The sequence below is a fragment of the Phalacrocorax carbo genome, chromosome 1 (genome assembly GCF_963921805.1).
Source record: "Phalacrocorax carbo chromosome 1, bPhaCar2.1, whole genome shotgun sequence".
Lineage (NCBI taxonomy): Eukaryota > Metazoa > Chordata > Aves > Suliformes > Phalacrocoracidae > Phalacrocorax > Phalacrocorax carbo.
Window position 1 is genome coordinate 89,345,798 of NC_087513.1, and position 12,299 is coordinate 89,358,096.

The window sequence follows — 12,299 nt, forward strand, 5'->3', positions numbered from 1 at the left end:
GCTTCCAATATTTTGTCTTGTGTATGGGGGCAACTGATACGGGTTTATTTTCTGAGCTAGCTCCGGTACTTGTTGTGGGGGTTTGAGTGGCTGCAGTGCCTGTCGTCCGGGCTGGATTGCCTACAGCGCCAGTCACTTTGCATTTCAATCCAGAGACATTCTCTTCCCCCTGGGGGCATTGAATGCTGTTGAGCAGGGCTCGGTATGCATGGGCCAGGCCCCAGCATGTTGCAGTTATCTGTGTCTCTCTGGAGTTCCCAGCGTAACAACATACTTTCTCCAAATATTCTACTAGTTTTTTAGGATTCTGCACTTGTTCGGGGGTGAAACTCCAAAACACTGGGGGTGCCCACTGCCCTAGGTATTTGCCCATGCTATCCCACATGCCCTGCCACTCGTAACTATCAAGCCTCGGGGCAGATTTCTGGGTGATATTCTTAAGTTGCTTAGTCAAAACCAAAACAACCTGCCCAAAAACTAACAATAAGTGCACCTTAACCACCCAAGGATGTTCAAGATACAAAGATGTTGTTGTAACAAAGGCACAGACATCATAGAACAAAGTTGCAAAGGTATTATTCTGTATTTCCTCCATATAAAATCTCTCAGAGGAGGAGGTATAGTTGCTAATTGCCTCAACAAGGCGGTATCCAAAGTACAGTAACGGTTTCAGCAAAAACCCCAAATACCAGATAAAGCTGAAAACGAGTGTTTGTATAACAAATCTTGTAGGCAAAACATTACTAATCACAGCAGAACACAGCAGACTCAACAAATCAACACCAATCTGTAACACCAACTGCAAAAAGGACAACATGGTGCTGTGACCAGCAGCTGTTATTATCTCCAACCCTTGAGCCCCACGTTGGGCGCCAAAAAGACTGTCGTGGTTTAGCGGCAGCTCAGCCCCACACAGCCGCTCGCTCACTCCCCACCGGTAGATGGGGGAGAGAATCAGAAGGGTAACGCTCGTGGGTTGGGATAAGAACAGTTTAATAATTAAAATTAAAAGAAAACAACAGTAGAAATGCAATGTAAAGGAGAACAACGAGAGGCGCAAAGCCCCGGGGGGTGGGGGGGAAGGGAGGGGAGAGGGGGAACGAACCGCCGGAACAAACTGCCCGCGCCGCAGCCGCGCGCCGCCCGCCGACCCGACGCCGCGCCGCCTCCGCGCTCGCGCTGCAACTGCCCCCACCTCAATACACTGGTCATGGTGTCACATGGTACGGAATGAACCTGCCATTGGCCAGTCGGGGTCAGCCGCCCCCACCATGGCCCTGCCCCTCCCAGCCCCCCCCCGCCACGCGGCAGAGCGCGGGAAGCTGGAAAGGTAGCCGACCCCCACAGTGAGGAGAATTAACCCCTTCTCAGCCAAAACCAGCACACTCCGACACTGCTTTCTCTCTGCTGTGTTGCATTTCCAGCAGATATCTGGTAAGTTGAAGTCTCCCACAAGAACTAGGGCTAGAGACTGAGAGACTTCAGCCAACTGCTTGTAGAGTACTTAATCTGTCTCCTCATCCTGTTTGGGTGGTCTATAACAGACTCCCACCAGGATGTCTCCCTTATTGGCCTTCCCCCTGACCCTTACCCATAAGCACTCAACTTTATCATTACTGTCATTGAGTTCTAGACAGTCAAAACACTAACATACAAGGCCATCCCTGCACCTCTCCTTCCTTGCCTGTCCCTTCTAAAGAGTTTGTAGCCATCCATTGCAGTGCTCCAGTTGTGTGAGTCATCCCACCATGTTTCCGTGATGGCAACCACGTCATAGTTTCCCTGATGCGCGATGGCTTCCAGCTCCTCCTGTTTATTGCCCATGCTGCGTGCATTGGTATAAATGCACTTCAGTTGATCTATTGATCTCTTTTCCAACACAGGTATGCCACCCCTAGGCTCATTCCTAGCAAGCCTGGTTTTATCCCCTTCCCCCTTCGTATCCAGTTTAAAGCCCTTTCAACAAGGCCTGCTAACTCCTGAGCCAGAATCCTTTTCCCCCTTTGTGACAGGTGAACCCCATCTGTCTCCAGCATGCCTGGTGTCATGTAAACTGCCCCATGATCAAAAAAACCCAAAATTCCACTGCTGGCAGTTATGCTGGAAAGCTTTGCCTGGAGAAACAACAAATGTTGCAGTATAACAACATGAACTTTGGTTAATCCATATGGAAATCTAATTTGCCCCACGGGCAAAAATACCTTGGATTTTGAAGCTTTTTCCAAACACTAAGAAAACTTGCTAATAACAGCTAAAGGCTTGCAGCCATCTGCATGTGGGCATGCAAGCTTGAAGGGGTTTTGTCTGCACTCCCTTAAGGTTCCACACGAAAAGCCCTTTTGTAATTCCACTTAGAATTAAGGAAGGGGAACACCTTTTGCTTTCCTGAGCAATTAGGGTGTGCAAGCAGGTATCTTAAGTTGTGATTTCTGAGATTCAAAGAACTCCTGCCAAGCCCCATCCGATTTCGCTGTAAAGAAGCGCTAAATAGGACACATTTTGAGAGAAAGCGAAACTGGCAACTCTTCAAGAGTACCAACAATGCAAACGCCGGCATGCCCATGCCCCTCAAAGCTCCCCACCACCTTCAAAACACCCGGGCGCTTCTGCAGTCCCGCAAACGGCGGGACCCGGCCGAGCTCTGGCACCCGGCCACGGACACACCGGCGCCACCTGACCTGAGCCAATGAAGTTATGCCTCACGAGTTTGCTCCGGAATCCTAAGTAAACAAGCGAATAAGGCCCGCTCGCCCTCAGGGCCCGCTACTCCCGGCTCCGCCGAGGAGCCTCCGTGGCGGCGGACAAGGACCGCCACCGCGGGGTCGCTCAGTCCCTCCGGCGGGGGGTGGGGGTGCGTGGTGGTCTCTGTGGCGGGAGGCGGCCGCTCTATCCCCACGCTCTATGGTTGGTGGCGGAGGACCGATGCCACCGCGGAGCACAGCGGCCGGCCCGCCGCCCCCTCCCCCGTTTTCTGTGGGAAAGAAGGGCCCGTCTCCCCCACGTCCCAGCCCCACCGCCGCCTCACCTTCATCCCGCCCCGGTGGCGGTGCCGCTTCACCCCCACCCCGCGCAGCCGTTGAGGCGCGCGCATGCCCCGCCCCACCGGCGGCACGCGGGGCTGGGCGGTGAGGGGAGGGGGCGCCGGCAGCAGAGCGCCTGCGCGCGGGGGCGGCTGTTGGTTGGCCGGGGGCGCGAGACCGCGCCGGGAGCGGGGCTGGGTCTCCCGGGGTCGAGCGGTGTCCGGCCCGGCGGCGCCCCTCGGCCGCCCTCGTAAGTTAAAAGCGGTTGAAAAGGGCTTAAAAAGCGGTTAAAAAGTGGGTGAGCGCTGTGGAGAACCGCTTGCCGCGAGGGCGGGCCTGCCCCCGGCCCGCGGGGAGAGGGGGAGTACGGGAGGGAGCGGGGTGTGGGGACCGGGTGAAGCTCTGGAGGGAGGAGTGGGAAGGTGGAGGGGAGGGGATAACTAATTTCCGCATGGTCTTTCAGTTTTAAATCCGGAGCGAAGGGGGTTTTGCCTCGCTTTTGTGAGGCAACTTGGAGCGTCTGGTGCGTGGAGGAAAGTTTGTCTCGGTTTCTGCAGCTTGTTGCCTCTAGGCTGTCCCTGGCCTCTGTAGGGGGTCCCTCTGCAGGTGGTTCCCGGGGAACAGCAAAGGCAGGACTCGGGGATGCGATCTTGCAAATGCATCAGCCGGTACGCAACTTCGTTGCGGTGCAGCGTGACTGATGTAATTGGAAACAGTTACATATCTCAAAATAATGTACCAGGTAGAAGTACTTACTGTATCGGGCTCAAAGGTTGTTAAGTCAGGGGGATGGGTGTAGTGGACTGGGGTTTTTCTTTTAACCAAAGCGTTTATGGTAAAGTACATTTAGTTATATTTATTCCATTTCATGCATAGAGAAACTGGATTGCAGGCAAGTGATGCTGTACTCAAAAATTTTCTCACTGATGAGACCTAAACTGCTTCACTCATTGCTCTAGATACTATTTTGGAGGACCCTGAACAGTGATCAGTGAGCTTGAGAGGAGGCTTGCACAGGTTCATGGGAGCCCTCATTTGATGAAAATGCCCCAGTTTGCAATGATGGAAATGTGTTTGTAGGTCTTGAGGGAAAGCAGAAGCTGGACCACTAGTGGGAGTATTTGAGGAGGTTTGGTTTCTGAGTCATAATACAAATACTTTTTAAACTATAGCTCTGATATGATTAGAAACCTTGTAGACTTAATATTTTCACAGCGCTGTGGTAGTGATAGTCAAAAAGGAGAATACCTATATTCAGTTTCTTACTGATACCTGCGTGTTTCAAAGAGTTAATAGTGACGATCTCTTATCAATCTAACATTCTTTCCACCCTGTCACTTAACAGCTATGGAAATGCCCAAGGGGCAGCTGAGTCAGTTTAGAAGAGCTCACATTTCAACAAAGAGTTTTAGAGAAAAGGAAGGTGAAAGTTTGATGTAATTGAGGTGGCTAATGTTAAAAAAAAAAAAAAAAAAACCAGAGAAATAAACTTTGTTATTGTGTGAACAGAACTCTGTTCATATTCTTTAAATATTTACACTTTTTATCAGTAAGGTTGGTAGTTATGTGAGACGCTTTTTCTCTGAAGACTTTTCTCTGCAGCTCAGTGACTATTCTGTAAGTCTTCTGTTGTTAATTACAAATATTCTGACTAAGTTTAGACTACTGAAAAGCGTGACTTTGGAGTTTTGTATTATTCTCTGTCACTATTCAACTTAGATAATGTTTCATGAACCTTTCTTTAACACCGTAAAGTATATCACCTTTCGTGCAAGATACTGTTATCATTAATGAGTTTTCTTGATAAACACTTTAAGTATGATCAGTCATGGTTTTGATTTATGTAGGTATTTCCTTGTCATTTTTGTAACAGCTGTATTTCATTTTCATAAATACTTTTCAGTTAGAAGTAAGAAATTTTGTTACTTCAGCTTTGGAAGGCTTGGGGTTTTCTCTTTCTCTCTGCTTTGACTTGCCACATTCTTCTAAGTAATACTTAGGAAAAAAATAGAAGTTGAGGTGTGCTTGATTTCTCTTTTTTGTCATATGATCCTAAATCTAAGTCGCCTGAAGGAGTTTGGTGAACTTTGGTTTTGCTAGCTCAGAGGTGGAGATTCTGAAGCCTGGTCAAATGACTGCCTGCTTTGATGCAAGGGTTCAGTTAAAAACCTGCTGGTTTAGGCATATATGTTGTCCAGAAGCCATGCAGCTGGTGTGCAACTGGACTAGCTGTTTTCTGCTTCAGAGGCTGGTTTTTTGCACTGTGTATAAATGTCCTGGTTTTGTCTGGGATAGAGTTAATTTTCCTCCTAGTAGCTGGTAGAGTGCTGTGTTTTGGATTGTGAGAATAATGTGATAACACACTGATGTTTTACTTGTTGCTGAGCAGTGTTTATGCAGAGTCAAGGACCTTTCAGCTTCCCATGCTCTGCTAGTGAGGAGGCCCACAAGATGCTGGGCGGGGGCACAGCTGGGACAGCTGACCCCAACTGGCCAAAGGAATATTCCATACCATATGACATCATGCTCAGTATATAATTTGGAGGGAGTTGGCCGAGAGGCAGTGATCGCTGCTTGGGGATGGGATGGGCATTAGGCAGCAGGTGGTAAGTGGTTGCATTACCTGTTTTTCCTGGGTTTTGTTTCTTTCTCTTTTTGTTGTTTTCCTTTTCATTATAATTTATTATTAGTAGTATTACTTTGGTTTATTTCAATCATTGAACTGTTCTTTTCTCTACCTACAAGTTTTCTTACTTTTGCTCTTCTGACTCTCTCCCCATCCCAGCTGTGGGGGAGAGGGTGAGTGACCAGCTGTGTGGTGCTTGGTTGATGACCAGGGTTAAACCATGACAAAATGGGTCTTTGAAAATTTTGTGAAACAATGGCATAGAGCTTCCATCACTCTTTTCTGGTTAGTTTTTAACATATTTAGGAGTTTTTGTAAGTATGTGTGTCTGTGCTTTTTTCCTGTTGGAAGTGCTTTGGCATATGTGCAAGTAATGTGCTTTACAGCTATGATTGTGTCATCTTGGTGTCCTTAAATTTTTTTTAGCATATATGTGGTGGTGCTGCTGAGAGCAAAAACTGGGTAATATTTATTTGTCAGGCAGTGAATTGTGGGATAAAAGTTATCATGCATTATAATTCAGATAATCCTTTTAAACTGATATAATGATTCTAAATGTAATTATAAATATCAGAAAAAAATTTGGGGTCTGATGTTGCTGGGGCATCTGTAGCACTAACCTTGTCCACCTCAGTCTTCAGTCCTGTAGCTGACTGGAGAATAAAATTCATTGCAAGAGTTCAGCAGTGAGTGGGGAGGACCAATACCTGCACAATAACAAGAAGTGAAGGGATGGAAAAGAGCCACTTTCTGTTTCTCTGCTTTTGAGTTAGGTATCATCCCCTGCAACCTTCTCTCTTGTTCATGGAAAGAGCCTAGAGCCTGGCTGCTATTTGGGTGCCAAGGAGGAGGGTTGTAGAGGGACAGGAGCTCTTGAACGCTGAGAGGAGGAGTCCACATCACATCTCATCTTTATCTCTCCAGACTCCCCAGCAAGATTCAGTGAGATGGGGAAAGGAGTTTAGTAACAGAGTGGGAGGAAGAGTGATACACTCTGTCCCACTGCATGAAATTTTACTGAGCTGCTTGTCCAAAAGGTTTAACAATATCCTGATTCTCGAGAGAGTATGTTTTTAGGATTACTTCCACAAGCATATGATTAAAATTGCTTGTTGCTATGTTGAACTAGATTTGTTGAAACAGTTTTGAATTCTGTCAAACACTGTTCTAGGTCATAACACTTCTAAAGGATATGAGTTAGAACTCTTAAATTGTATGTTTGAAACTTTCTCCTGCATAAAAATCCATCTGCAGAGTGGTTGAAAATCGGCATAGATGTAAATTGTATTCTAACATGGAAAAGTTCCTGTACATTTAATAGCTGAACAAAGTAATGCCATCTACCTCGTTTCTTGATACATGTCTTTGCTGTAGGCACTGACAGTGTGTAATCCTTACTGAGGTAAGACTGCAGAGATTAAAAAAAAAGTAAATTCTGTTCATGCCTAAGGAAGCTTCAACTGGAATGTCTTTGCTGCAGTTCTCACGCTGAAGTACTTCCATGAGAAACAAATAGCGGGATTCTCTTAGTTATGCATTCATAATACATGTACAACTTTATTAGTTTACATTTTTTTACAAATTTGTTCATAGATACTTGTAAACTGAAAATTATAAATGTGCTAAGTAGCCACAGGTCTCAACTTCTGTCCTTCATTGCTATAGCTTTCTGAGGTTGACACTTTGGTTTAAAGAAATCATTGTGAAGTATTTAAAGCCAAAATAAGAATATGCACTGTTTTAATATAGTGTTTTCCTCAGATGTGTTTTTTTGTGCAGGAGGTGAGTGAAGAACTTGGTCAGAAACATGTTGAGGGGTTTTGTGGTTTTTTTGTTTGTGTTTTTTTTTGTGAAGTGGCAAGGTCTTTGACATCTGGCATCCACTCCAGCAAGTAGCTGCCAGAAAAAGATAGGGTATTGCTGAGTTGAATCATGACCTTAACTTTCCATTATATGTGGGATTCCTGTGTTCACAGAAATCTGTTCTACCATGTGCTTTTTTCAGGATATTCCACTGATTTTGGAGGGAAGGTGTTTTTAAATTGTGCTGTATCTTTTTAAAAGATACTTCTGTGGTAAGCAGCTAGGTAATTACAGGGTGTGTCAGTACTGTTTGCTGTGTGCCTTGCTCCATCTCTTTGACTGCGTAGTCTGACAGTGCTGTGTCTTACACAGTGAGGTCAGTGGCTCAGCTGTACTTGTGTAACAAGAGAGGCCATTCATAAATGTGTTTCTTGGCCTGGAGGCATTAAATTACATTTCCTAGCATAAAACCAGAGTTCACTATATCTTAGGAAAGTAAAAACTGTACTGGAGTATTGGAATAGCACCTGGTCAGTTTGCCTGTCCTTGGTAATGATGTTGGGTCACTTGCAGTAAAGGCTCACTACTTGCTCAGTAAAGAAAGCATGAGCTTTTTCCTTTGGTAATCTCAGAAATCTTAATGTGATGGTTTAGGTGCTGAGTGTTTGCCAAGAGTTAGGCATCTGTTTTATAAGTGAAATGTGACTATATAAAAATGTCTGCTGCTTGCTCACCAAATTGTCTGGAAATGTTAAAGTAGCTGTATAATACACTGCCTAATATTTGAGATAGATGTTAAAGCATTGGAACAAAAGTTACCCTAAAGCCAAGATTCCTTTAGGGCCCTATATAAAGTGAAAATGTCAATTGAAATGTCTTCTGTATTGGTGACATTGTGACCTTGAGTTTGTCTACCTGAAGATAGATATGCATAGCTATGGCAGAACAGTTATACCATGTAGCAATAACTGTCTAGGTGAACTGTCACAAAGTGTCAGCCAGTTAATGTCAGGTGGCAGAAGTGTGTACTTACTATTCTGGACATCAGTAGAGGACAATGAAGCTCACACGCATAGCTCACAGGTGCCTGCTGTGGCTGGAGGTACAGGGTGAAGAGGACTCTCACCTGGGTATGCTAGTAGTCAGAAAATGACACACATTCTGAGTAAATAGGTATGAGTAATCATTAAGAAGCCCTACATATCAAGCAATGTGCTGGGTCTTTTAAACAACTTTTAAGTCAATATTTCACTTTAGCTAATGAAGTGCTGTATCAGGTGTAGGTGGCAAGGTGTTGGCAGCAGGGGTGGCCTCTGTGAGGAGAGGCCAGGGACTGCACCTGGGCTGAACATAGCCAGTTCTAGCCGGCAGCAAGATGGACCCACTGCTGGCCAAGGCTGAGCCCACCAGCCAAGTTGTTGGTGCCTCAGGGAAAATGTATTTAAGAAAGGGAAAAATGTGGCTCAGAGAAGTGAGGAGAAAGTGAGGAAAAAAAGCAACCAACCAAAAAAAAAGTGAGAAACAGCTCTGTGAACACCAGGGGCAGGGAGGAGGCACCCCTGGTGCTGAGCAGATACCTACTCTGCAGCCTGTGGAGGACCCTGTGCTGCAGCAGATGAGCATGCCCTGAAGAAAGCTGCAGCCCATGGAGAGCCCATGCCAGAGCAGGGTCCTGGCAGGGACTGCAGCCTGTAGAGAGGAGCCCACACAGGAGTAGATTTTCTGGCAGGAACTGTTTGCCTTCTGATCTGGCTAGCCCCGTGTTTGCATGAGAACTGATGCCGGTGCAGAGAAAGTATAGTCTGGGGACTAGAGTGGAGAGGAAGGTGAGATGGTGACAGTTGAGATCCAGGCTGGTCTAACTTTATGGCTGAGCAGTTAAAACACACAGTAGTCCTAAATGTTGGGGTTTTTTCTGCACTGTGAAGTGCCTGAAACAAGGAAGTTTTTCCCCAAAATTCTTGTGCAGTCCTAATAAGGCCTTTGTGGCATAGAGAGGCTTAATGGGGAAGCTTAGACATATGTTGTGCAATACATACATTCCAAGCAGGTAAGACCTCAAAGAGGTTTGAGTTAAGGGAAATTAAGACATGAGGCTGTAGCTATCCTTTCTCTCCCTACCTCTAATACTGTCTATCTTAGCCGCGTACCCGGTGTGTACTCAGGCCTCATCCTTTCTGTTTTGTCATTATCTGTATGTTGACTGGAAGCATGAGAAAATCCCACCCCTTACCTGACATAGGTGGGTTCATAAATTCCTCTAACGTAAGTGAGGGTTTGTGGAAGGAAGTGTGTTTGGCAGCTTAATATATAGCAGGTAGGGAGGAGGCTTAGGCAGGTTTGCAGCAAAACTCTTCCTGGCAGCTGTGTACTGGTCTGGAGCTCGTCCAGCATGGCTAAAATTGTGGTGCTGCTGCCCTGGTAGCCTGGGGGAGCCCCAGATGGGCAAGATGTCAGCAACACATCCATCGTTTCCAGCCTGCTGATTCTGCGAGGTTGCTAGTGGAGTGTTATGGAGCAAAGCAGTGGAAAAGCACCAGTGAGGGACAACCTTGTAATAATGTTACCTTTTGTGAAAAGGTCACTTTCACAAAAGTTACATTTGTGATACTTTGTTAGCTTGTGTTACTTTTGTTGGTAAACCAGGCTGGTTGAAAGACCCTTGCATAAAGTATGCGCACCTGTCAGGGGTGGCAGTGTCATGGGCAAGGATATCTGGGTGATAATGGAGAGCAGTGTAGTGGGAGCACCTGGCCTTCCCACAGGTATGAACAAGAAGGCAGGCAGCTTGATCTACATAAGAAGAATGGCATCTCTAACATTAAATACCTCCAAATGGAGCAGATACCAAAAAGGCTCCAACAGAAATTGTGGTTTGCTTTTATAAGCAAAGGCTTGAGCCTTTGTTTCTAATCGGATGGTTTGTTATAGTAATGATTTGTATGCAGTATTGCTTCTGGCACAGCGCTCTGTCAAGACACGCCTGAGTGCCCTGGCGCTGGTTCTGTTGTGCCAAGAGGAAAGGAGAGAGGCTGTCTGCCATTGCCAGCTGGGACCTGAGCCGAGGGGAGGAGCGTGTGGGATGGCACTACGGAGTCTCTTAGGGCTGGGGAAAAGTGAGATGTGTTCGGGTTTTTTTCTTTTTTTTTTTTTTAAATCGTCCTGCAAGTTTTGAGCTGACTCTTTCCTGCAGCATTTGAGAGGTAACAGAAGTCTCTTTATGGTGTGGGGTTTCCTGGATGAAAAGTGTCTGCTGCTTGTGTAGCGCGCTCTATACTTGTTGGAGCGACTGCTCTACAGGAAGGAGGGATGTGGCAGCAGCAGTAGTGAGTGGTTTAATGTGCGTGCTTCATTTGGCTTGAAATCCTGAGAAGTGCAAAGGGTGTTTGAGGCTTGGGTTTCTTTTGTTTGGGTTTTTTTTTAAATAGCCCATGACTACTTCATTTCTCAGTGCAGTTGGCATTTTGTTGTGGTTTTTTTTAAATAGGAAAAGGTAGTAGGATTATAAGTGTTGTACAAAAGAGGTGTTAAAAACTTTCAGCTTAATGCCTTACAAAGAAACTAATCTGCTGAAAAGGAGGAAATGCCTGTGAAAGGAGCAGGTTTAGAATCTTGTAAAACTTGAGGACTTGATCTGTCTTGCATAGAAAAGCTGATGCTATACAGTAATCTTTCTACCTTGTCAGCTGTAGAAGTCTTTCTTGGAGGGTTTAATGAAGAAAGCTCTGGGACGATCATGAAGCAGTATAGCAAACCTACTGCTGCTTTTGCCTTTGTCCTAGATAAAATACTAAGTAATAGTCTACATAGTACAGAGCTCATAAATGTAGTCCCAAGGAACTCTTCCATGCTTCATTTCCTGCTTGAATTTATGAGAGTTTTTAAACTTAGATTGAAGGGTGTCCTTTTTGCTGCTGAACCTGTTCTGCTGTTTGTGATTTTGTGTGTGAGCTTGAGGAAGTAGCAGGGTCTTCTGGAAAATTCTGCATGATAGCAAACCTGTCTTTACTGGGCATTGTGAAACAGGTGGACTTGGAAAGTTAGTGTGAATTAAAAATTAATTTTCCGTGCATCAGATGAAAGTGTCTTTCTGGAGCTGCTCTACAGATGTTCCATACAGGGAGAATTATTTTAAATATAACCACATGAAAAATAAAATTTAGTCAGAAAGTATGTTCATTGATTATTTGTACTGATAAATACAACTTTTTTGATACATAATAATGTGACTCTAGGCTTCAGCATAGTTATCATAATGACTATTTTTAACTAAAAATGTGTTGGGGGAAAAAGAAATGTTTGGAAAGTAATTAGTTTTTATCAACTCCAGTTACATAACAAATTTTATTTATAAGATAACTTTCCTTCACTAATACCTAGATCAGGGCCTCCAGTAATCCATCTTCCTGCTGACATTGTCTTCATCTACCTAGGATTTTTGCCTAGATGAAAAAGAACAGCCTTTAGTCTAGAATTTCTAAGTATCTCTGAGCTTGATAATGCTAGTGGCTTCAGTTAGGCTGCTAGGCAAATGCCCACTGCATATGAGTAGATTGACCCTGCAGCCCTTGCATGGGGAACCAGCTTGCACATATGCTCCTGACTTGCTTTGTGCTTGCACAGCCTGTCGGACCCCGATGCATATGTATTTCTGCTGGGGAAAACCCTGAATGAAGATGGATGGCTCTGATCTTTCTAGTTTGCTTAGAAAGAAGTCTTGGCCATGCTGGAACCTTGCTTACTGTTTTGGGCTGCCTGGTGGAGAGCAAGGTAGGGCTTCGTGTTCATGCCAACAGGCCCAAGGATCAGAACTGAAGCCCCTGTTTGTGGGGTGAATCATATTGCACTGC

The 12,299-nt window shown here is 45.4% G+C and overlaps 2 protein-coding genes across 5 annotated transcripts in view; one reads left to right on the top strand and one right to left on the bottom strand.

Moving 5' to 3' along the window:
• The window catches only part of TMEM39A (transmembrane protein 39A), a 34,992-nt gene extending 31,949 nt beyond the window's left edge, over positions 1–3,043 (bottom strand). For both annotated transcript variants that reach the window (XM_064466031.1, XM_064466015.1), the window contains exon 1: positions 3,026–3,043. In XM_064466031.1, the coding sequence (XP_064322101.1) occupies positions 3,026–3,031 (6 nt within the window). In that variant the 5' untranslated portion in view covers positions 3,032–3,043. The remainder of the gene's footprint in view (positions 1–3,025) is intronic.
• An 87-nt stretch (positions 3,044–3,130) lies between these two features.
• B4GALT4 (beta-1,4-galactosyltransferase 4) overlaps positions 3,131–12,299 on the top strand; it is a 36,437-nt gene continuing 27,268 nt past the window's right edge. Inside the window, exon 1 of one of the 3 annotated variants that reach the window (XM_064466089.1) lies at positions 3,131–3,270. The gene's annotated coding sequence lies outside the window, so the exon portion shown is untranslated. Of the gene's footprint in view, positions 3,271–3,740; positions 3,763–12,299 lie in introns of those variants that run through there. The other 2 variants (XM_064466073.1, XM_064466081.1) reach the window with 2 other exon arrangements.